Source organism: Nyctereutes procyonoides, unplaced genomic scaffold (assembly GCF_905146905.1).
Source record: "Nyctereutes procyonoides isolate TBG_1078 unplaced genomic scaffold, NYPRO_anot_genome, whole genome shotgun sequence".
Lineage (NCBI taxonomy): Eukaryota > Metazoa > Chordata > Mammalia > Carnivora > Canidae > Nyctereutes > Nyctereutes procyonoides.
Genome location: NW_026575020.1, coordinates 30,015,810 through 30,039,208, shown reverse-complemented (window position 1 = coordinate 30,039,208; position 23,399 = coordinate 30,015,810). Strand labels below are relative to the sequence as shown.

Genomic DNA, 23,399 nt, shown 5'->3' with positions numbered 1-23,399 from the left:
TCTGCTGGGGCCAGATTTCCAGCCTCCTCACAGGAGTCAGTGCCCAAGATAAGCAGAGACAAGAAGGTTAGTGTTCAGGGATTTACAGAAGCAGCTGGAACCTGCAGACAAAGGACCCAAGAAGTATCAGTAGGTCATGGGGAGCAGACATCTGGAGGGGATGGCTCATGGATGAGCTTAGCTGTAGATGGGTACAGTAGAAGAAAGTGGTCACTGAAATGGAAGACTGGTCATTAAGATTAGTCTGATAAACAGGTTGTAGGACAGTTTCCAGCTGACATGTAATTGGAGTTCCCAGAAAGAGGGGAGGAAGAATCTGATAGAAAAAAATACTGGAAAAATGGTCACAAGCGTCCCAGATTTGATAAGAAAGAATCTGTAGATCTAAGAAACTGAGCAAACCTCAGACTAGATAAATATAAAGAATTACCACACACGCATTGTGGTTGGACTATTGAACTGAAAACAAAATCTTAGAAGCAGCCAAAAAACAGCACATGATATGTAGGTTAACAACATTACAAAACAATCACCAACTTCTCATCTGAAACAATGGAAAAAGAAAGCAAAATTATCAGCCTAGAAGGCTGCAATTCAGTAAAAGTAACCCTCAAAGAATAATTGTGGAATAAAATACTTCCAGGTGAACAAAAGCTGGTGGGATTTATCAGTACCTTGGCTTAACAGAGGTGTGAAAGCTGCCTAAAAGTCAGCCCAGGAACACTGCGTAGGAAGAGCTGCTGTTTTCTTTAAATTTCCTGAAAGACAAAGGCTGTTTAAAGCAGAAATACCTTTACGAGGTGAAGTTCCTGCCAATTTAGAAGTAAAATATGGCACCAATGGCACTGGCAGGAGCCATTGGATGGAATCCTGCTGTGGGAGGATCAATCTGAGCAGACTGATGGACTGATGACGGGAGTATCATCATCTCCAGAGAAGGTACAAAGAAAATCATTGAAGAGAAATACAGCTCTAAGGAAAGTTCAGGAAGATCTAGTAGAGGAAGTGAAGTGGAATACGAAGCAGTGTTTCTATAACTACAGGCAGGAAAAGAGACTGAAAACCGAGTGGAAGAAGAGCCCTGCCCTGTCCAGGGGGACAGCATGCCTGAGGACTGAGCACGCCTGAAGCCGCCGTATGCTGCTGGTGTTCACGTCAGTGGTCACACAGGTGGATGGGAAAAGGGTGGAGAACATGCATCATGCAAGTGGTGAACTTTTAAAAGAGGTAAGGTCATCTTTGTGGTTCTAGCATAGGGAAAGATTTCTTCAGTAAGACACGGAAAGTACAGAAGTGATTGATAAAGTCAGGTGCATTGGAATGAAGAGTTTATGGTTAACAAGATGTCACAGCGTTCACAAGAGGCAGGCTACACACTGCCAGAAGATACTGTGATATACTGGCAAGTGGTTAAGGAAGCCCCACAAACAAAAGAGCTCAAAAGAAAAATGGGCAAAGAATGAACAGCCCGCCCCTGCTGAGGCAGCAGACACAGGGAAGGTGCTCAGCCTTTTGAAAACCACCCTGAGACACCACTGTGTGGCCCCTGGATTTAGTGGGGTGCCCCTGCCCCCAGGAGGAAGTGCTTCTCCTCAGCTCTGGGATGCGTGCACGGGCGAAGGTTCTGCGGTACTCAGTTCACCTCCGAAGAGCACAAAGTAAGACAGCTGGGAGCACTGGAAAATAAGGCAGGCCCTTACACCAGCGGCCATACATTCTTGTATTTATCATACAATTAACATTTTAAACACCAGTAATACAGAGTTAAAGTGTGTGGGTTTTCTTGAGAAAAACAGGTTTGCTGACTAACTTTAGACTTGGTAAGAAATATGTTAAACAGTGTGTGAAAATCTAAGATTACTGCTCAGAGAGTCAGAAGCAGGGAAGCAGAATGAATAAGGAAATGTGGTCAGTACAGACAGTAGTGGGGGGTTGGGGGGAAGCAAAGAGAGACCTGCAAGGGGAACGCAGTGGAAGTGTGTCCGACTGCGTGCGATGCAGGCCCTCAGGTTGGCCTGGGCCACACATGGTCCCCCGGCCCTCCGAGTCTGTCCTGGAGCTTTCCGGTTCTGACTTCCTCCATGGACAGTGGCTGTTGTTTTGAGGTACTTTAATTAATGAGATATATTTAGCGTGCTTGAGGAAGTCGAGCTAGGAGCTAATGGGAAGAAGTGCCAGCAGCCACAGGAGGCAGGATGCAGGCAGGCAGCCATGGTGCGTGTTGAACTACAGGGCAAACTGCCCTGTTCTGGGCCCCTGCTCTTTTTGCCATTTATTGTTTCTAATTCTGTGGCTTATGGACAACGATGACTGGATCCCTAGCACTGGTCTAGACGTTCATTGGCGACCCATACCTCGTAGAGGCCCTAATGGGCAGGTGGCCCTCTTGTCACGTGAGCAGTGCAGGGGTTCTTTTGGAGCAGAGGGACAGGACGCTGTACTTGGCCATGTCAAGAAGCCCAGGTATGCCTCAACCTGCCTGGACCATGGGGGAAGGAAGGGACATGCGGCTGACACGATGTACCTCCAGGTATGAAAGATGAGAACTCCTTGCAACCTGAGGCCTTGCCCCATTGGTGTTAGGGGCTTGGAGTCTATAGCCCAGTGGGTGGGGCTTGGGCCTCAGTTGTGCGACCTTTGAAAAGAATTCCACTCTTCTCTGCCTGGGTTATCATTCTATTTTTTTTTTTAATTTTTATTTATTTTTTTTATTTATTTATGATAGTCACAGAGAGAGAGAGAGAGAAAGAGAGAGACGCAGAGACACAGGCAGAGGGAGAGGCAGGCTCCATGCACCGGAAGCCCGACGTGGGACTCAGTCCCGGGTCTCCAGGATCACGCCCTGGGCCAAAGGCAGGCGCCAAACCGCTGCACCACCCAGGGATCCCCTGGGTTATCATTCTAGAAGGCACATTCCTCATGTGGGGAATAAAAGGCCACCATGGTCACGTGTTCAGGCTGTGGCACGCTGTAAGTTGTGTGATTTCTCTGGCTCTAAATGGCATTTATGTTGCAGGATGCAGAGGGCTCCACCTGTTTGCACCTCGCTGCCAAGAAAGGCCACTATGATGTAGTTCAGTATCTGCTTTCCAATGGACAGATGGACGTCAACTGTCAGGTAAGCCACAACCTCCATGTAGACACTCCACTGGCCGACTGGTTCCTCACCCTTCTTCTCTGTAGCAGTGCTGGCCTCCTGCCTGTTCTCTGCAGCTCCCTTGCAAGGCCTTGGGAGGCGTGGCCTTCGTGACTCTGGCTGCTGCCTCCCCTTGCTGACCGCTGGCTACTCTGAGAGCTCCCACCTATAACGGTCTCTGCACTGCTGCCTGGCCAGAGACTTGGCTCGGGGCATCTGCCTGGGCTACCTCAGCCTCCAGGTCTCGGGCCGCATGTGACCCCCTGAGTGGGGTCCTGACCACCTGTGTGCCAGGTGCCCTCCCTCCCGTGGCACTGTTGTCCCTACTAGGGGCTGTCAGGGTTCCAGGGCGGGGTCTGGAACCCTGTGGGAGTCACCCTGGCATGAAGAGGTCTCATATGCATCTAGTGGGTGACTCAGGAGAGCAGATGAGAGGGCTCCCTTCCCACTCGCTGGGACACAGACTCCTCCACTCATGGTGACTCTCTGGGCCTAGGACGACGTTCTTGGCCCATATGTTCTACCCCTCCCACCCTCCTTCAGTCTGGCTGCTGCTTCCAACTCAGCGCTCTGGGAGCCACCCTGGCAGAGACCCTCCTCAGTGGCCTAGAAAGGCAGTTCCCTGCCATGTGCCCCTGCTCTCACAGGGTCTGCACGCTCGTGCTAGACCCCTTCTCCATTTCATCTTCTGTCTCCCATTACTTTGAGTCTTATGCGTTTCTTCACCTGGCCTGGGCTCGGCCGGCTCAGCTCTCTGAGGCGGCCTTGTCCCTGCTCTGCCCCCAGTGCCCAGGTGGTGTCCACAGCAAGCCTGCAGGGGCCACCCCACTGTAGTCACAGAGACTGCATGTCTCCCAGAGAGAGGTGATGGCAGGGGGTATAGGAAGTTGTTTGAGAGTTGTTGGGGAAGGTTGCGCTTTCTGCCACCAGACCATGAGTTGGCAACGTGATACTCATTTCCTAAAGAGCTGCCTTTCTCCTGGTTTAAATAAAACTTCCCATGACCACTGAGTAAGGAGACAGGCCTGAGTTTGTGGAGTGGAAGAAAGCCAGCTTGTCAGAACCATGACAGACCCTGTGTATGGGGTCGGCCTGGGCAGGCGTTCTACTTCCCTTCAGGAAGAAGCAGGAGCTATGCACGGTCTCCATCAGTCTCCTGGGTGTGGACATCTGTCCGTCTGCAGTTCTTGGCAGCTGCTCTTGCTTCAGGCTTGGAGCTTGTCTGTATCCCTGAGGCCTGTGCGTCCCACCAGCCAGACTTATGGTCTGTAAGAGATGGTCTGGTCAGCAGCATTTCTTGGTCCTCACATGATCCAAGCAGGTGCACTCTGGGATACCAAGGGTGGTCCTGGCAGTGCCTGCCCACTGGTCTAGAGAGGACCGAAGTCACCTGGTGGGTCCATCCGTCCCCCTTACAACAGAGGATCTAATTCCATCTTGCACTCATGGAGATGCCCCGAGCTGGGTTTCCTCATACACCAGATGGGGACTGAAACTGGCTCCCATCTCTTGGAGCCGTCGTAGAACTCTTGAGTGAAATCATGCTTCATGTTACTTGTCTGTAGGAACTATAATGGATTTTGGTGTATTTTTGGTGTTTTTTTTTGTTCTGTTTGTTTTTGAAATTAGGATGATGGCGGCTGGACGCCCATGATTTGGGCCACTGAGTATAAGCACGTGGAGCTGGTGAAGCTGCTGCTGTCCAAGGGGTCCGACATCAACATCCGCGACAATGTGAGTCTCTCTGGCTGTTGCTGGTCCTAAGCTCCACCCAGGGAAGTGGGTCTTGGAGGAGGACGGAGGGCTCAGGGTGTGGAGAGTTGACAGCTGCGGCTCTGCCCTCATGTTCTGTGTTTTCAGTGGCCCCTGGACCCATTGTGGTTCCCTGGGATTGTTTTGTGTGTTGGCCAATTGCTGGGTGTAGATTGAAGGGAAATCTACCTGCCCCGTGGGTGGTACCTGCCTTTTTAGAGGCACATCTGGACTGTGATTGTGTCACTGACTCCCATGTCTGTGATTGAGACCACAGAGCCCAGGGCACACCCCACACCTGGGCAAGTAGAGGTGTGGGCACTAACTTGTCCTGCTTTTGCTGTCTGAGAAGGAAAGAAAGGGACCTACCATGTGCTCAGACCAGGACAACTAAGGTGCTTGTGTTGATGGCTAGTTTTGTGAGACAAATTTGTTCTTAGAAAAAGTGTTTTGGGGCCAAGGTCAAAAGACTCACCAGTCCCTCTGGGAGTAATACTCCAGCCTGTGTATCAGACAGCAGGTGACTCTCATTAATTTAAAAGGGTGTTTCTGGGAAGGTCTTTGAGGACCTGCCCAGGAACAAGGCAGAGGGGCGGGGGTCCCAGGGTGGACAGACACAGTGTGCCCTTACAGAGCCCTGTCTGCTGAGTCACCAAAAGCTGTAAATGGAAAATGTAGCTACAAATTCATTAAACTGATAATGGAATAAAAAAGGCAGTTGACAGTAAGACATTTCTCAAGCACGCCATTCAGTATCGTGGGAGTCAGTGTACCCAGGATGGGGAGCAAATGGTGACTCTTGGTTCTGAGCCCCTGAGTGGGACAGGACTGTCCAGATCCCCACTGCAAATATCACTTGGTCACTTACTGTGGCTGCTCGGCGTTGGGACCTTTCCCTGCATCTGTGAGCAGTTCCTGCCCTGAACCCAGGAACAGCAGCATGCAGGCCGGCATCTGGACTTGTGGCTCAGGCGTGGAATATTTCCATTAATGTCCCCAGAGCCAGTGTCAGTACGATGACACTGCCCTGCAAGAGGCTAGGGGCCCCAGGTCAGCTGTGGTCGGGGGAGAGGGAAGCAGTATGATGAGGTCCAGCATGGCTGTGGCAGGGGGATGATCTGCCCTGCTGACCCTTCCTGGCATGTCAGGAGCAGCCTCCTTCAGGAGGAGTGGTTGTCGCGACTGCAGCCCTGTGTCCTTGGTGGGTAGGTCTCCTCTCATGCAGCTCTCAGGTCTGGAGCATATGGGTACGTGGGCAACACACAGCCTCACAGAGTCCAATGGGTGTCAGCACTGGTACTGGTCGTGGTCCTCAGGAAACAAGAGAGTTGATTAAATTGCATGTTTGTTCCTATGACCAAGCAGCTGTATAATTTCACCTTATATTGTGACGCCTTTTATTGGTGTGAAGTGGGAGACTGCACCATTGAAAGTGTACAGTTAGAGGAGTGTTAACCCCAGATACTGTCACCTCGTCAAGACTGGTCATGACACTCACTCTCAAGTTTCCTCTTCCTGCTTCATAGCCTCCACCCACAGCTCTGCTTTCTGTCACCGAGTTTGTGAGGTTGGTTTTCCATAGCTGGATCCTTGCAGTGTGCATGTTGCTCAGACAGCATCAGCCTAGGAGTCACTATTGCTCATTTGTCCTTCACTTGGTCGTGGATTTTGGCTTTTCTGGGTCCTGGCTCTTGCCCACAGCTGCTGTGGACACTCAGGCATGTGTCTTCACGTGGGCACATGTTGTCATTTCTCTCCCATGAAACCTGGGTCACCTAAGGAGGCTGCACAGCTTCCAGAGTGGCTGTGCCTAAGAGTCATATCTGAGGGCGGCTCCTTCATACCCTCCCCAGCACTTACTGTGGGCAGTCTTTGTGTTCTTTGTGGGCCGGGCGGTTTCCGGTGTGTGTGTGTGGATCTGTTCAGATCTTTTGCTCATTTTTATCAGATCATTTTTTCTTATTCTTCATTTTGAAAGTTGCTGTATATTCTGTATGCAAGTTCTCTATATCAGATGTTTTACTAGCCCTAACAACTGTTTTTGAGAAGCAGATGCTTTTTAATACTGAAAAAGTCCAGTTTATTAGTTATTTTCTACCTGTGGATCATGTGTTTGGTGTTGTCTTTAAAAAATCATTGCCTGACCCAAGATACCAAAGACTTTCTCCTGTGTTTTCTTATAGTGATTGTTTTGCATGAGGATGTCTAGACATTCCAGCCCATCTGTCTAAAAGCCGTCCCTTCTCCACGGAACTGACTCTGCCCCTTTGTGCACATGTGTGCGGCTCTGTCCGCTGTGCCACATGCATCTGCCCCTGTGCCTGTGCTTGCGCTCTCAGTGAGGACAGAGTGCTGTGTGCTTGCCCAGGCCTCATGCTGTTGCTCTGAGTTGTGCAGATACCACAATACATTGTCACATCGTTTCCACCGTCGTGACCTTTTGGAAACACTGTAGTGAGGAAAGTCTCAAGTCTCAGCACCTGCTGCCACCACTTTCTTTGCTCCTTATTCACTTACTTAGGTCCTTCAGTGCAAGGTCACTTTTCTTCTACACATTGGACTTGTTTGTTGCGTCCTGGGGCGCTGGACTGCCCCTGATGAGTGCCTGCAGATTCCTGATCTTGCCTTCACTTTTTTTGGGAAGTATTTTGCTGGGTGTGCACTTTGGTCAACAGCTTCTTTCAGTACTTCATGCACACAGCCTCCCTGTCGTCCTCACTGACGTGTTTCCCGCAGGGAATTCTCGGTGGCACCTTGTCCTTATTTCTAGATACAGTGCATCTGCTTTCTTTTGGCAATTTTAGGATTTTCTTTTTGTCACTGGATTTTAACAGTTGAATTATGATGCACCTTGTGTCACTCGCGCATGTGTCGCACCTGTGTGGTCACGGCTTGTGAAGCCTGCGTCAGTGATGTTAGGGTTGGGATGTCAGGTGCAGACCCTGTCCTCATTCCTCCCCAGAGTGTTTCTGCCTGGCCCCCTTCACAGGGGCCACTTGCTCTGTAATTATCAGGTGGCTGGAAGGTGTTCCCAGCTCAGTGATGCTCTTTTCATTTTTCTCAATCATGTTTTTCACTCTAGATCACAATTTAGCTGGTTTTACAGCTGTTTTGCTTGTCTTAATAACAATTTTGCTGTGTCTTCAAGCTCAGTAATTTTTTTCTTTATAGCCTGTAACGGTGTTAGTCTCATCCAGTGTGTTTCTGTCAGACATCGTGCTTGTCAGCTCCGGAAGTTTTGTTTGCAACCTTATGTTGGTGCCAGACATTTTGGTTTTACCGAGCTGTGAATTTCTGTATTTTCCTGGAAAAGTCTTAAGCTTTGTTCTGGGTGCAGCAAAGTGGCTTGGAAATAGTCTGTTTTGGGTTTTGCTTTCTAGGTTTGTTAGGTGAGCTCAAGCAGGTCTCAGCTCTTTATGCTTCAGCTTTGGAGGTGTGTCCTGGAGGTCCAGGATGGGAATGTCTGATCTCCAGAGGCCTCTTCCCAGCCTTACCCCTGTTGTGTGAACCCCAGCTGCCTTAGCCACTGGCTCTTACTTCCTACTTTTGAACTTCTGGTCTCTCCCTGTGCTGAGGCTGGATCTCAGGACAGTGAGTGGACAGACCCAGGCCGTATTTGTTTCTACTCTCAGGGATGTAGCCCTTCATTGCCTGGTGTCCAGTGTCTTGAAAACCATTGTTTCACACATTTTTTTTTTTTGGAGGGGGGAGATTTTATTTATTTGACAGAGAGCATAAGCAGGGGGAAGGGCAAAGGAAAAGGGAGAAACACTCTCCACTGAGCAGGGAGCCCGACGCAGAGCTCCATCCCAGGACCCAGAGATCATGACCTGAGCCAAGGGCAGATGCTTCACTGATTGAGCCCCTCAGGCTCCCCTATTTCACATATTTTGACTATTTGGCTCTTTCAGGCAGGAGGGTAAATCCAGATGGTCCCTCTGGCCTGGTCTCTGCTAGAACCAAAGTGCTGTCTGTCACTTCAGATGTGTGGGTCAGGCCTTTTGTAACCCAGCAGGCAGATGTCAGCTAGTCTGGGACTGCATTCCTCTGCTAGGAGGAGCCTAGGTGGACACAGACAGTCTTAGCATGTGATTCTGGTTATAAAATAATAGGTCCTTCTGATGAAGGAATGAAAAAAGAGGCCCCTCAGGAAACCACCTTTTGTTCTGGAGCTTGCAAATGTATGGAAGATGGAAAGATGAGAGGGATAGCAGGCGTCCCGGTGCAGCGTCCAGGAAAGGAAGCTCCAGGCAGATCCAGGCTTTTCAGAAAATACTGAGGCTGACAGGAGCCCATGGTGAAGCCTGTGCTAGGGGCTAGACGCTGTTTGTGAACAGACAGGACCACACGGTTTGACTTATCTCTTTCCTCAAGTTCATTGGGCCGCAAGCATTGGATGCACTCCGATTGTCCTCAATCACTGGAGCATTCCAGGGGGTTCTGTGGGTGGGAAGGGGGCAGGATTGAGGCATTCAGAGTCACATAGCTGGCATATGGGCTCCATGGGGACTGATGTGGGTGCAGCTGGGCACGCAGTGCGTGGGGCTCTGCTGGTGGGGGGGCCGGAGTGGGCAGCCAGGCTTGATTTCAGTGTTGCCTCCTGTGAGGTACTGGGACTTCGGCATACTCTGTCTGCCAGGAGACCAGGAAGTGCTTCCAGGGCCACAAATGTGCACCTCTAAGCGCTTAAGCCTCGAGAGCGTTTAAACCCTGAGAGCATGTCAGGAAAAGAAAAGGCTAAAGTATTCAGTGCCTCGAGTCCACAGGAAGACGGGAACCACCTGAAGGTCATGACCATGAGCTAGTGGCCTGCACTGGAGGGGTGGGGTCAGAGCAGCTTTCACATTTGTCCCCAGGGTAGTTGCTTCATGGCTATGTCATGATGGCTACTTTGTGCTCATTTCCCACCTGGCAAGGCCACATGTTCCCTATACTTACGTGTGTTCCTCATCGGTCACACAAGTTTTACATTTTTATACCTTTTGTGTATTTGTTTTCAAAATTACAGTGTAGTTTATACACAGCACAAATGGTTTTTTTCTAATCTTTGATTTAAAATGATTTCCCTACTCCTACTGTCTCCTCTCTCAATCAGTCAATCCTTTTTAAAAGGGGAGGAGGGCAGCTGGGTGGCTCACAAGCTAAAGTGTCTGGATTCAGCTCAGGTCTTGATCTCGGGTCCTGGAATCGAGCCCCACATAGGGCTCCCAGCTCATCAGAGAGCCTGCTTCTTCCTCTCCCTCCCCCTGCTCGGGCTCTCTCTCAAATAAATAAATCTTTAAAAAAAAAATAAAAGTTATATTTTACAGGGGTTTTTATGAAGTAAAATTTTAGTGTGATCAAATTTGTCTACATTTTATCTTTTAAAAATCTTACACAAGTGTTGTCCTGTTTTGCAATTGTACTTTGTTACAGAGTGAATATAATTTTAAAAAGTAGATAACTTGGGGCAGCCTGGGTGGCTCAGTGGTTTAGCGCCACCTTCAGTCCAGGGCCTGATCCTGGAGACCTGTGATCGAGTCCCACATCGGGCTCCCTGCATGGAGCCTGCTTCTCCCTCTGCCTGTGTCTCTGCCTCCCCGCCCCCTCTTTCTCATGATAAATAAATAAAATATTTTTTAAAAAGTAGATAACTTACTCCCAAATGTTACGTTAATAGTGTGCTTAGGTTGGTCTAATTTCAGATGATTTTTTATTCTATTTTTAAAATACTCAGTAATGTGATTATGTTACTTTTATGATGAAAACAAAACAAAAAAGGAAGCTCCCTCAGCACTCAGATGGGTCTTTGCTCTCCCCTTGGTGTGCTGTGCCGTCTGTCTGTGCAGGAGGAGAACATCTGCCTGCACTGGGCTGCGTTCTCGGGCTGCGTGGACATAGCCGAGATCCTGCTGGCTGCCAGGTGTGACCTCCACGCCGTGAACGTCCATGGAGACTCGCCCCTGCACATTGCAGCCAGGGAGGACCGCTACGCCTGTGTCCTGTGAGTGGCTCTGCTGCATGCAGCCCCTGCCAGGCTCCTAGGGTGGGGGCGCCCTGGTGCCCTAGGTCCTCCCGGGGAAGCTTCTTCCACAAACAGCCAGAGGTTAAGGGTCCCATTCCACATATGAGGTCAGTCTGGTTATTTCTGGTTCAGGGAGGATGGTTGTTAAGAATCCCCAAATACATAGGTGAGTGTGGAGATGAGTCTCACCCAGCACCTCTCATCAGAGGGGAGGGGACAGGCCCCTCTGGGACAGGTTCAGGAGGGACAGAGATGTTGGTGTTTACCACTCGCCACTCTGAACCCCTTCCTGTCTCTCATATGAGTGAGAGTGGGTGCGGTTGGGGTCCTGGGGTCCAGAGTGGTCCTCACTCTGCTGTCAATGGAAGCTCTGGGTGCGGGGGACAGGACCTCGGGTCCCTCCATCTCACCTGGAAATGAGGGGGAGCCCTGCTGTGGGCCACACACCCACTCAGACTGGGACCTTGGTGGCGGCTCGGCAGAGAAGGTTGTGCGTGAGGCCCTTGAATGGGGCTGGGTGAGCTATCCCGCTTCCAAGTGGATCGGGACCCTGGACACAGCCAGCTGGTGTGGTTTACCTGCTTCATGCTGGCCCTGGGCGTCCATGAGCCTCTGAATGGAAAAGCCAAGAGCCCTCAAGTACCATCCCTTGTTCTTTACACACAGTTCCGGACCAGAAAAAAAAAGGACTGATGTAGTGTGTTCCTGGTGAGTCAGGGCAGGTCTTTCTAGAAGCACCGGTCAGCAAGCTTAATACCAAGATAAATGATGTGTTCCTTTTATTTTTACTGACTGTAATCATTTTGTAAATCTCATTCTCATATCTTTTAAATTGAGGTCTGAATGTTTTATTGGCTTACATTTTTCCTTTTAGCCTCTTTCTTTCTCGGGATTCAGATGTCACCTTGAAAAACAAAGAAGGAGAGACGCCCCTGCAGTGCGCAAGCCTTAACTCCCAGGTGTGGGACGCGCTGCAGATGAGTCGGGCGCTGCGAGATGCAGCTCCCGACAGGCCTGTCCCGATGGAGAAGACCGTGAGCAGGTGAGGAGACCACTGTGGGCCAAGGGCTGACGGACAGGGGTTGCAGAGTTGGAAACTAAGGCTTCCCTCCCAGCTGAGGCCACAGTGCCTGGCCCCAGGCTCAGCTGCTGCCCTGTGGGGGTGTTGCTTATCACAGCAAAAGGTAATGTCCCCCCTTCCTGGTGGCAGAGACATTGCTCGAGGCTATGAGCGAATCCCCATCCCGTGTGTCAACGCTGTGGACAGCGAGCCGTGCCCCAGCAACTACAAATATGTTTCTCAGAACTGCGTGACGTCCCCCATGAACATTGACAGGAACATCACCCATTTGCAGGTCAGCTGTGGTAGGGGGTGCCAGCCCCTGGGGCTTGGGTCCACAGGGGTTTCCCCCAGAAGACCCAGCCCTCACAGTGTGTGCCTTCCACTGATAAGTTGAAAGGCAGATAAAGATTCTTCCTGAAAATGGATCCCGATCCCGTGCTGGGTCCCTGGCCCCCAGAGCAGTGCTGATGCCCCCTGGTGAGTGGTGGTTTGGGGGCCACACAGGTGAGAGGAGCCTGTGCGGTACTAGCTGCTGAGCTCCTCTTGGAGTGATGGCGGGCATGCACCCGCAGGCAGGGCTGTGGCTCTCTTGGCCTTGCCTTTCCCACTGAGTGGCTTGGCCTCAGTTCTGGGCCTCAGGATTTCTGTCACCCAGCCCTGCTCTCGGCCCCACGTCGCTAACCACCCTGCCTCCCCCTTTCCCTTGGGCTCTTCATCCAGAGCCCCTTGTGCACGCTCTCCGTGTCTTAGTGGCTGGGTGTCTCCTGCTGTGTGCCCTCTTCCTCGGGGACTGCACGCCCCTTGGTGTCCTTGAGAATGGAGATGTTAGAGCCTCTCACTTTTCTTCCCTGTGGGCCTGGCTTTCTGAAGGTGCATATCAAAGCTGACACACGTAGTAAGTGGAGCGCCCCCCCCCCCCACCTGATGTGCTATCTCCCCGCAGTACTGCGTGTGCATCGACGACTGCTCTTCCAGCAACTGCATGTGCGGCCAGCTCAGTATGCGGTGCTGGTATGACAAGGTGAGCTGCGGCCGGGGCGAGCTGGGGTGGTGAGTCTCCTGTGGCCCTGGACTGTGCCTGGCCAGCCTTGGGGAGGAGGGCTGCAGGTGAGCCAGTGCGGGAGGGCAGACCCATTGGGGGCAGGGTTGTGGGGCAAGGGTGACCGGCTCCTGTGGCTGCCGGGGAGATGACTCAGCCCAGCATCCAAGGGAAGAAGCTCCAGTGCCGTTGGCATCGGGGGTTCAGAGGTCATCTGTGGTGCCAGGAACCAGGGTGACCTGGGGTGGGGACAAGAGAAGCCGCAGTCGATGTCTCCAGAGTCGCCTTGGGTGGAAAGGGCATGGCATGGGCCTGGGGGCATGTTTGCTGCCAAGTGAGAGGCTACAGCACTCACTCTGAGGGCATGTGCTCTACAAAGCACGGCTGTGCTGAAGGTGGGCAAGAGCCAGCATCTCAAGCACAGTTCTCACTATTGACAGAAGCCCCGGACACCACGGAGCTTTGGACTTAGCCCCAAGGGCCAGGGTGTTTCCTGGTGGCTTTGCTGTATCTGGGCATAGGACAGGGAAGCAGGTGGCCAGGTCCCTGCAGAGCAAGGCCCAGAGCGCAGGATGGCAGCATGTGGCCAGTAAACCCGGGGGTGCTGACCCCGTGAAGGCAGTGGAGAGGCCCGTGGCAGAGGCCTTGGGAGACTGAGGGTTCCAGGGAGGAGGAGGGAGGCCAGGCAGGGCGACAAGACTGTGAACCTGTGTGCACGTCTGCTCTGGTGCTTCCTGTCCAGGCACGAACGCGCAACGTGACACTGCTGCCCCAGTGTGGAGTTTGACCGGAAACTGTCGTTTTTGTATCAGTGTTTTAGTTTGTAAAACTGTGTTCGTGTCAGTTTATTTAGCATGAATGGCGAGCCATGCTCAGTCCTGACTGCACGTCTGTCCCCAGGATGGCCGGCTCCTGCCTGAGTTCAACATGGCTGAGCCGCCCTTAATCTTTGAGTGCAACCACGCCTGTTCCTGCTGGAGGAGCTGCCGGAACCGCGTCGTGCAGAATGGCCTCAGGTAAGCGCCAGCTCCCATGGACCCTGCCCAGGTGTGGGATTCTGGGCCCTTCAGTGCAGGGAGACGTCAGGGGTCTCTACTTTCAAGGTTTGAGAACAACTCCGGTTGCTTGACAAGTTCATTGTGTTTATGTGTATTTCACCAGAGGGGGCGTTGTGTTTCCATGCATGTGCATGTTTGCAGTAGAGACATAGACACGGTCTTGTCTGAACTCCTTGTCTCCTGGTGGAGTCACAACTGGTGTAAATAATACGAGGCCTGCTGAGCAGCCCAGACATCGGTGAGGCCCGAGGACGGGGCCATCCAGGCCCAGGAGCCGGAGGCTAGGGAACAGGCTCGTCACTTCCGAATGAACACATGCACGGCTACCCTAGGGCTCCTGTCACTCTGTTTTAAATCTCAAACCATTTCTGAAATATTCTATGTTGTCTGAGTGTCTGTAACAGCAGCAGCGCAGGGATCCTCAGGTGTAAAACATTGCCGACCACATGGGCCCCTTATTCTTAAGCAGTCAGGGCATATGGTCTGAGAGGTCTGGCCTGCACCCCTGACCGTGAACTTTTCCTCTCGGGCATGTGCTTGAGAATTAGACGACCTCCTTGGCTGTGAGTTGTGATGGGATATGCACACATGACGTCCGTCCAGCTTCACAGTATTTTGGAGTTTCTCAGTATCTGTGGTCGGAGAGTGCTTCTGACCTGTCCCCGTCTCCCCGAGGACCCCTGGACGCACCAGCACCAGGGGACAGGTAGTCCCCATTGGCTCTGGGCCTGGGAGAGCTCCCTGCCTGCCCTGAGGGGACACACAGTGTCAGCCCTTCTGCCCTTCACTGCTGCCTGGGAGCATGGCCACACCTGCCCCCATGTTACAGATGAAGGAACGGGCATAGGGAGGGCTGTATGCTGGCAGTCGGGCTGAGTCCTGGGTGCGTCTCCCCCTCTGAGGGTGGTGTGCTGAGGGCTTCCTTACACACAGAGCTCCAAGGTGCTCTCCAGACAGGAAGGCAGCATCCCGCACCCTATGTGCTACTGTGGCTGACAGTGTCATCAGCACATGAGCATCAGGGAACTTGGCTGTGAATGGCCGACTGTCTTCCAGGGCGAGGCTACAGCTCTACCGGACACAGAACATGGGCTGGGGCGTGCGGTCCCTGCAGGACATCCCCCTGGGCACCTTCGTCTGCGAGTAAGTGAGTGCCTGGGTCACCCCAGGGCTGCCTCTGCTGCTGCCCCTGCCATTTCGGGCACAGCACAGCAGCGTGGGGTGAGGGGCTGCCAGGGCCCTGGCCATGCCTGGAACTTGTGGGTGCCCTTGGAAACCAGCCCATGTCGTCTCCACCCCTCACCTATCTCCCTGGTTTCCACCTGCACTTAGCCTCTCACTGAGTCTGGGGCTGTTATGGTGGTTGTGGTCAGTGGTTCTAGGACAGTGTCATCATGGGTCCGGGTCAGAGGAGGAGTTCCTGTGTCATCATCTTCCAGGACCTGAAGTTAGATCCCACCCAGTCACGGGCATATTCTCTAAACATTTGTCCATAGCTCCAGGGGGGTAGGCTGTGCCATGGCTGCCCTGGGCCCCATCCTGCAGTCAAGGGGGTCTTGCTGTCCTCACCTGCACCCTGCTGCCCACAGGTATGTTGGGGAGCTCATCTCTGACTCAGAAGCTGACGTTCGGGAAGAAGACTCTTACCTCTTTGATCTTGACAACAAGGTAACGCGTTTGGAGGGGTTGGGCGTAGAGAGCTGGCTGTGGCCGTGCGGCGTGGGAGCGGTAAGGAGGCTCACCCACACCGGCCCAGCGTCCCTGACAGCCACACTGGCACACTTGTGCACGCAGGGTTCGCAGGGCACCTGCACTTGGGCCGTGACCTGGGAGGTCCCTGAGCTCATGCACGAGGAGCCTGCCTGTGACCCCAGCTGTTCACCAGGGTTAGAGCTCACAGCCATTAGGGGAGAGGCCGCGTGCGCATGGTGACGAGCAAACAAGAGCCAGCCTCACAATGGGCAAGGGATCTCGAGTGTGTCTCAGCTGCCATTCTGGTTGTTGGGACAGCAGGCAGGCCCCAGGCTTTACCCCGAGACCCGGGTTTCCAGGGCATTTGGAGGCTGCTTCCTGCCCTGATGCCTGTGCAGCTTCTTAGTTCCTGATTTGCCTGCTTGAGAACTTCCTGGCATGGTTGGCATGGAAGTAGGGACCCAAGCCCAGGCCTTTATGCCTGCCCTGCCCCCGAGCTCAGCTCTCAGAGCCATGTGTGCAAGACAGGCCTTCTGGGAGGGGAAACCTGTGTGCCAGGTGGTCACGGGATGCAGGTGCTGGCAGCCTCCACCTGAGACCCTCCAGGGAGCCCCCCACGCCCAGCACCCCCATCCTACACCTTGAGCTGTTGGCCTGTTTGGCTTGTGGCAGTCTTGACATGTTCTGGGGGAAACGTTCTTTGACATTTGTGTCTTGCAGATGGCTTCTCTCTGTGCCTTGTTGAGGTCTCGATGTCTTTTAATGAACAGAAGTTTTTATTTTTATTGTAGTCGAATTTATCTGCTCTTGCTACATGCTGTGGGTGTTTGTAATGCCTCAAGTGAAACCAGGCTTTTTACAGCCAGGACTATACAGAGGCACATGTGTGGCATCTCCAGAAATCAGGCCGACCTCACGTGGGTGTGTCGTCGTTGCACTGCAGGGTCCAGCATTATTTTTCCCTGTGTTGACATCTGCATGACTCAGGACTGTTTGTGGAGGAGATGGTATTTTCCCCACCCCTGTGCAGCGTGCCTGGGCTCCCTTTGTCCCGTCTGCCAACCATCCTACCTTCTGTCCTCTTACCTTGGGGTCTTGAGGGTGTCTTGCTCTTCTTGGTCTCTTAGTTTCTGTGTAAGTTGGAGAGTCAGCTGGATAAGTTGTACAAAATCCGTAGGATCTGATTAGGGCGACATTGAACCCATGACCTGGGGTCATTGGGGTTTCTGCCACCTGCTTTTCGAGGTGATGAGTACGGTGTATCCTCTGCTGGTTTGTCATCTTCAGTTGCCCCTACTGACACTCGGTGGTGCCCTGTGTGGGATCTTGTAAATGTTCTGTTGGATTTTCTTTTTTTTTTATCTGATAAGATTTTGACCATTTTACTTTTTGGGTCAAATTTTATTGTAACTCTTTTACATTCAGTCAACTTTAAGCCTGTGATTTTAGTTTTGACAAATGTGTGTATGGTCTAATTCTCACTGTGAGCAGGGTCTGGAGCACCCTGGCTCTATGGCACCCCCACCCTAGTTGGCCGTGGAACTGCCATCTGTCTTTGCTGCGGGGTTTTTCCCTGCGCAGAGCTCCCATACGTGCAGTCAGAGCATGTGCTTCTCTGTGTCTGGCTTTGTGATCCACCCGAGTGGTAGCAGGTCCCACGACCCACTGATGCCCATCACCGCCAGGTGAGAGGCCGTTGGCAAAGATGGGGCTGGCCTCGCCCCCACCCGACTCCTGCCCCACATGCTACTCCCTTTGGCCTGTGTCCGTGGCTTGTGCATCCTGGTGTGTGAGGGGCCACGAGCACATCATAGCCTCCCTGGGTCTGCCCAGCTCAGGGCTGTGTCCCATGGGCATGGCTGCACCTGTGCACCCTCTTGCTCCCTCCCCGTTTCCAGGGTCTGACCAGCTGGTACCGTGACACCTGCCCTCTCCCTGGCCCAGACTGTCCCCAGGCCCTGGTTCTGTTCAGAGCCCAGGGTTGCCCTCTCCTTGCTTTTCTAGAACCTTTTGTATCTGCCTCCTTTGCCTGAATCTGCCCCAGTTGACCAGGGCACCCCTGCATGCTCGGCATCTTGGAGGGACGAGGGTGGGCACAGGTGATTTATCAGAAAGACTTTAAAGAGCAAGCGGCACACACATGGTCAGGGACCGTGTTAGAGACCTGAGGAGCCTCGTGCACTGTGGAAGGAGGCTGTGTTCCCGCAGCTGTGAATTGATCCTGAGCAGCAGGCGGGTGTGAGGAGCTGGTTGCCCCAGAGGTGGGCAGCCTGCTGTTGGTCTGCATACCCGCGCCCCTGCCCCTTGGAGCCTGGAGGCGGGAGCTTAGGGAAAACCAGAAGAACAGTCTCACTGGGAGACGCTGGGCAGGAGGTGAGGGGTGCGCAGGCAGCGTGGGGCAGAGGGCTCACGTTGCTGCCCATCCCATGGCATGGGGGGTCTGCCACGTGTCCTGCAGGCTTCAGGGGGATGGGGTCTCCCCTCAGAGGGTCCTGGATAGGCTGTGGCCTTTCTGTGGGGGCGTTGCCCCTGGCATGGGGCCTTCTTTCCCTGCAGATCCCTGACCCTCACCCACGCCAGGTGCCGCCTCTGCTTCTGCTGCCCTGTGGTCGCTAAGTGAGGAAGAGAGAGTTGCTCCAAGATCCCTGTTTCTTGCCTTTGTGGACGGTTTCTTCTTCATATTGTGACAGCGCTCACTGTACAGAAAAGTAGAGAAAGCCCTGTCCTCAGATCCCGTTGTCCATCTGTCATGCTGACAGTATGACGTCTGTCACAGAACTGCTGTTTCCTCCTGAGGAGTCTGTGTGCGCCTGTGGTGGTGAGACTGAGCCCAGTTTCCCCAGACTGCATCACTGGTTTGCCCTGGCTGTCCCTTCTCACAGTGGCAGCCACCCCCTCACGCGGTCCAGCCAGAACCCACATCTGTGTGCGAGCCGACCCGTCTCCCATGTTGTCTGCACACGGGATAAGAGCAGAGGTGTCCCAGAGGCCACAGGGTCTGCCTCCCCCAGCTCAGGAACAGGGGAGTCACGGCTGCCTGCCCTTGTGATTCCTGACCCTCCGAGAGGCCCTGCCCTTCCTGTTTCCTACAGATTCTTCTGTTGGGAGGAAAAAACTTCCCCACCCAGACCTGGGCTTGCAAGTGACCCTCAGGGTCAGGCGGGTGAACATGCGCTCCTGCCATTCTGTCACCATTTGGGGGGCAGCAGAGCCAATGGTGGTGCAGGGTTGGGACCTAGTTTCCCTTCTCCTCACATGTTGTTGTGGCTCCTGGGTGCTCTGACCCGTTGTCACCAGAACCGTGGCCCGTGGAGCCTGCTCACGCTGCCTTGCCTCCTGTAGCATCCCTGTGTCCAGCTCCCCTCGTGTGGCCTCAGATTTGTCTAAAGCTGCCCCGGGGCCTGGCCATGGAGGTAACGCTTCGTCACCACGTCAGGACACCAGGGTGCTCGCTGTCTGCAGGGTGCCATTGACCCTGCATGGACTCCTCAAGGGCAGAACTCTGGAATAAAGGAATCACTAGGCATGTGCTCATGCCCTTGTTCTGCAGGAGTTTGCCCAGGCCCTGGCCATCGGCATCCTGCCTCTCAGCAGTGTCAGATGGTTCAGTGGAGCGCCAATGACGTGCCAGCCACAGGCACAGTCCCGCAAGAGTGTGCAGCCAAGTGCGCCAAGCACCCGCTTGCAGCACGTGGTGCCATTTCTCTGGGTGGGTGAGTGAGCAGTTGGATTCACAGGTGTGTTTATTTATCTTAGGGTTGGGGCCACCCGGTGGGCTCAGTTGGAGTGTGAGGCTCTGGATTTTGGGCTTATGAGTTTGAGCCTCATGTTGTGGCAGAAAGTACTTTTACAATAAATAATAAGTTCTAGAATCTTGCAACTTATTTAGTTACATAAAGTATTTACTAATTTTGGAAGTGGAGACTACACGAAGGTATCCTGTTCAGGAAGGTCTGTCCGTTCTGTTTCCGTTCACTGCCCCCAGGGAACTTTAGAAATACAGGGAAAGCGTCCACGTGTGTTCCTATTTCCTTGCCTTTGTTAGAGGAAAGGTGGAACTCTCTCCCCTCCTGTTTCTGAGGCATGTCTGGAGCTCCGGGGTCATATGCTCGGGTACATGCACATCACCCTTGTGGTTTGGGGAATGTTGAGGTTGAGTCTGGCCCTCCCTGCAGCTACAGCAGCATTTGCGCTTGGGGGCCGTCTGGTGACTTGCACAGCCTAGGAGGGAGGGACGTGCACTGAGGATTTCCAGTGACCCTTCTTTCCTGCTGTGTCACCCATGGAGAGACAGGCTCTGCTGGACGTCACTGAGGACTGTGTGATCAAGAGCTCTGCTGTCCCCATCTGGTCGCACAGCGTCCAGGTCGCCTCGGGCTGGGCTCCATTGGTTTTCTGTTCTCTTTAGAATGTGTCCATTTTTTTCGGTTCTTGGTCCACATTTATGTATTGGTAACTGCCACGGGCTGCTCTGAGGCATGTCATGTAGCTTGATTGTGGCGGGGCTGCGGTGTGGCTTCTGTGCATCTGTCCCCCGTGTCCCCCGGCATCTATCTTGGCTCTGGTGGGGACTTGTGCACATGGAGCCTGAGCCCTCTGTGCCCGCCAGTCATGGTTCCAGCCGCTTGCTTCCGACTCCATGTGAAGGTCCTTCCCTTGGACCCCACTCAGCCAATGCGGGTCAGAGTTTGTCAGGCTGTTTGCAGGAGGGGAGGTGCTTTCCACAGGGTGGGGCTCCCTGCACGTGAGTCCAGGACACCTATGGGCAGAGGCCAAATTCTGAGCCATGGGAGTGACTTCGGGGTCTGCCCGGAGGTGGGACTGCTGGGCCAGGGGCACATACGCCTTTGGTTTGGTGGGAGAATCGTCTGAGTCCAGCTTTGCCCCCAGGCTGCTGTGTGCAGGGCAGATACACAGAAGGTCCCCTTGTCATTGTGTCTGGTTTTCCATCCCAGACGTCGTGCTCGGTTCCTGTGACCATGTGAGGTCCCTGCTCATCGGCTCCTCATCGTGAGGGGCAGATGTGGTGTGACCAGGCTCTCTGCTCAGGGCCCCAGGGGCAAAGCAATGCACAGGGGAGACATGCCTGCTCCTGCTGATGGTTGTAGGACACATCTCCTCATGGCCATGCACAGCCCTGGCCCATGGTCCCTCGACCTTGCACCCTCAGCTCCGGGTCTCTGCTTCCTACAGGGTGAGACCAGGCCCCAGCCAAGTTCCTTTCTCACCAGTGTCCTCTCTGCTACATCACATACATCACCCCGGCAGGGTTCTGGGGCCACCTGTGCCCCCACTCCTCCCTGCAGCCGTATCCCTGTATTATGCTCATAACCACTGCTCGGGAGCCTCCTGGCAGCCCTCAGCCTCAGCACTGCCTCCCTCCTCCTTCCCACCTGCCCAGCTGCTCCTTGGGATCTGGCCCTGATCTGTCCCTAGATCCCTGGCAGCTGCCCCCACACCCCCATACCTGGCAGCAGCCGAGCATCACATGGTGCACACCTGGCTGGTGCAGCAGGAGAGTGTGAGTGGGTGGCCTCCCCCAGCACAGAGGCCTGCTGTGCCCCTACCTTGGGGGCGAGTTCCTGCCTGCCGTCCACAGACTCCTGTGTGAGCCCCTGCTCTCCTTCCCGCCTGCTAGGATGGCGAGGTGTACTGCATCGATGCTCGGTTCTACGGGAACGTCAGCCGCTTCATCAACCACCACTGCGAGCCCAACCTGGTGCCTGTGCGCGTGTTCATGTCCCACCAGGACCTGCGATTTCCCAGGATTGCCTTCTTCAGCACCCGCCTGATCGAGGCTGGGGAGCAGCTGGGGTAGGTGCCACGGTCCCTGGGGCGGCTGGGCTTGGAGACTTCCTGGGTGCTGCACGCATGCTGCTCAGCACGGGCTTCTCCTCAGCGGTTCTTTGCTCCACCCCATGAGCGGGGACTGACGGCTGCTCAGGCCGGGCCCACCCTGCTCCCCGGGGTGTGCAGCCCAGACACCGGCCCTGAGCTCTGCTCTCTCCCAGGTTCGACTATGGGGAACGCTTCTGGGACATTAAGGGCAAGCTGTTCAGCTGCCGGTGCGGCTCCCCCAAGTGCCGACACTCCAGCACGGCTCTAGCACAGCGGCAGGCCAGCGTCTCCCAGGATGGCCAGGAGAACGGCCTGCCTGACACCAGCTCCTCCACCGCGGACCCGCTATGAGCAACAGCCAGCGTGGGGCACCAAGCGGCGGTGCTGTTCACACTGCAGTTGGAGAGGAAGGAGATGTGCACACGACACCTAAGGGTCCTGGCCTGGGGCTGCAGGGACATGGGCCGCAGCTTCGAGGTCCCGGCGTGGTGGCCCGCGGGCTGGGGGCGGGCACTCTGGAACACTCTGGGATTCTGCGCTGGCGTGACCTTGTGAGTTTCTGATGATGGTTTTGTCGTTTCCACGTTTCTCATTTCCCCTCTGCTCCCCTGGTTCCCGTTCCACTGTGGGGCTTGTTGGCAAAGTCCTGTGGGCCCAGGCTCCCCATGTGGTGCCCGCCGAAGACACCATCACCTGCAAGCTGCTCCATTGCACCTGCCTGCCTGGGGCCTGCGTCGGCAGGTGCCAGCTTCTGGGCGCCGTGCAGACGCCATCCCCACCTCGACCTAGGAGAGGTCAGGGCCGAGCCATCACTAACTTTGGAGAAAATGTGGGTTTGCTTTTTAAAGAAGTCCTATATCTAGTCCTATATATCAGACCTCTAATGCATTTCTTTCCGAGGAAGCGGTTTGTTGGGTGCAGGAGGGCCGAGGCCCACAGAGGACCCCGCACCAGCCCCGCCAGCTCAGCGATGCTGGCGCCTTCTTGTTGATTTTTAAACCACATGCTATGATGATGAATAAACTGATTTATTTTCTACCATTATTGAACATTAGGACAAATAAAAAACACAAAACACAGACAACGGTGCTGATTCTGGTGTGGTTTCTACTCACCATGTGAAAATAAACTATCAACTGTATAAAGAGAACAAAGTGATTTTAGAATAAAATGCAGGAAAAAACTTTTTTTAAAATGTTAGTCTTGTCGTGGAATAAATTCGCCATCACCTTTTGTGTGACGGCCTGCCAGGTCATATACTTTTTTTTGGCATATACTTTTTTAAATACTGTAACTAGTGCAGTAGCAGTGGGGTTTTTGTGCGGCTCTTCTAAAACATTCATGATGCAGTCATGTTTATTTTTTTCTGTTAAAATGTTTTTGACAGTTTTAAGAGCAGTCTTTTGGCTCAGACCATTTCTTGTTCTGTTTTCAATGAAATCAATAAAAAAAAAGAAGTACTTTAAATGAGGTTTTTATTACGGTATCATGTTTGAACTGGTTTCTGCAAAGCCCCTGTGCTGCCTGTGGGGCACTCACAGCCCCCCCAAGCCCTTGGCCAGTGGACCACAGCTTCCTTTCCGCCACAGACTTGCCTGTGAAGAGAATGCCACCTATACCTACCCCAAGGCAGATGAGAGGAGGGTCTGCATGTGTCGCTTTGTGTGTGTGCATGCATGTTGTATGAGTGTTGCACACGTGTGTGTGTGTGCACGTGCATGTCTGTACCCCCAACACTAGGCTCCAAGGCGCAGCACCAGGTAAGTCCCCACAGTCCTGAATCAGATCTGCTTTTGAACATGATGAGGCTGGTAAGC

At 53.6% G+C, this 23,399-nt stretch overlaps 1 protein-coding gene across 4 annotated transcripts in view; it reads left to right on the top strand.

The window, feature by feature from the left end:
• EHMT1 (euchromatic histone lysine methyltransferase 1) overlaps positions 1 to 23,049 on the top strand; it is a 144,040-nt gene extending 120,991 nt beyond the window's left edge. For all 4 annotated transcript variants that reach the window (XM_055324093.1, XM_055324085.1, XM_055324076.1 and 1 more), the window contains exons 17-27: positions 3,017 to 3,118; positions 4,766 to 4,870; positions 10,717 to 10,871; positions 11,767 to 11,934; positions 12,103 to 12,247; positions 12,899 to 12,976; positions 13,895 to 14,010; positions 15,109 to 15,195; positions 15,642 to 15,720; positions 21,383 to 21,558; positions 21,756 to 23,049. In XM_055324093.1, coding sequence (XP_055180068.1) covers positions 3,017 to 3,118; positions 4,766 to 4,870; positions 10,717 to 10,871; positions 11,767 to 11,934; positions 12,103 to 12,247; positions 12,899 to 12,976; positions 13,895 to 14,010; positions 15,109 to 15,195; positions 15,642 to 15,720; positions 21,383 to 21,558; positions 21,756 to 21,933 — 1,389 coding nt within the window. In that variant the 3' untranslated portion in view covers positions 21,934 to 23,049. The remainder of the gene's footprint in view (positions 1 to 3,016; positions 3,119 to 4,765; positions 4,871 to 10,716; positions 10,872 to 11,766; positions 11,935 to 12,102; positions 12,248 to 12,898; positions 12,977 to 13,894; positions 14,011 to 15,108; positions 15,196 to 15,641; positions 15,721 to 21,382; positions 21,559 to 21,755) is intronic.
• The last annotated feature ends 350 nt before the right edge of the window (positions 23,050 to 23,399 follow it).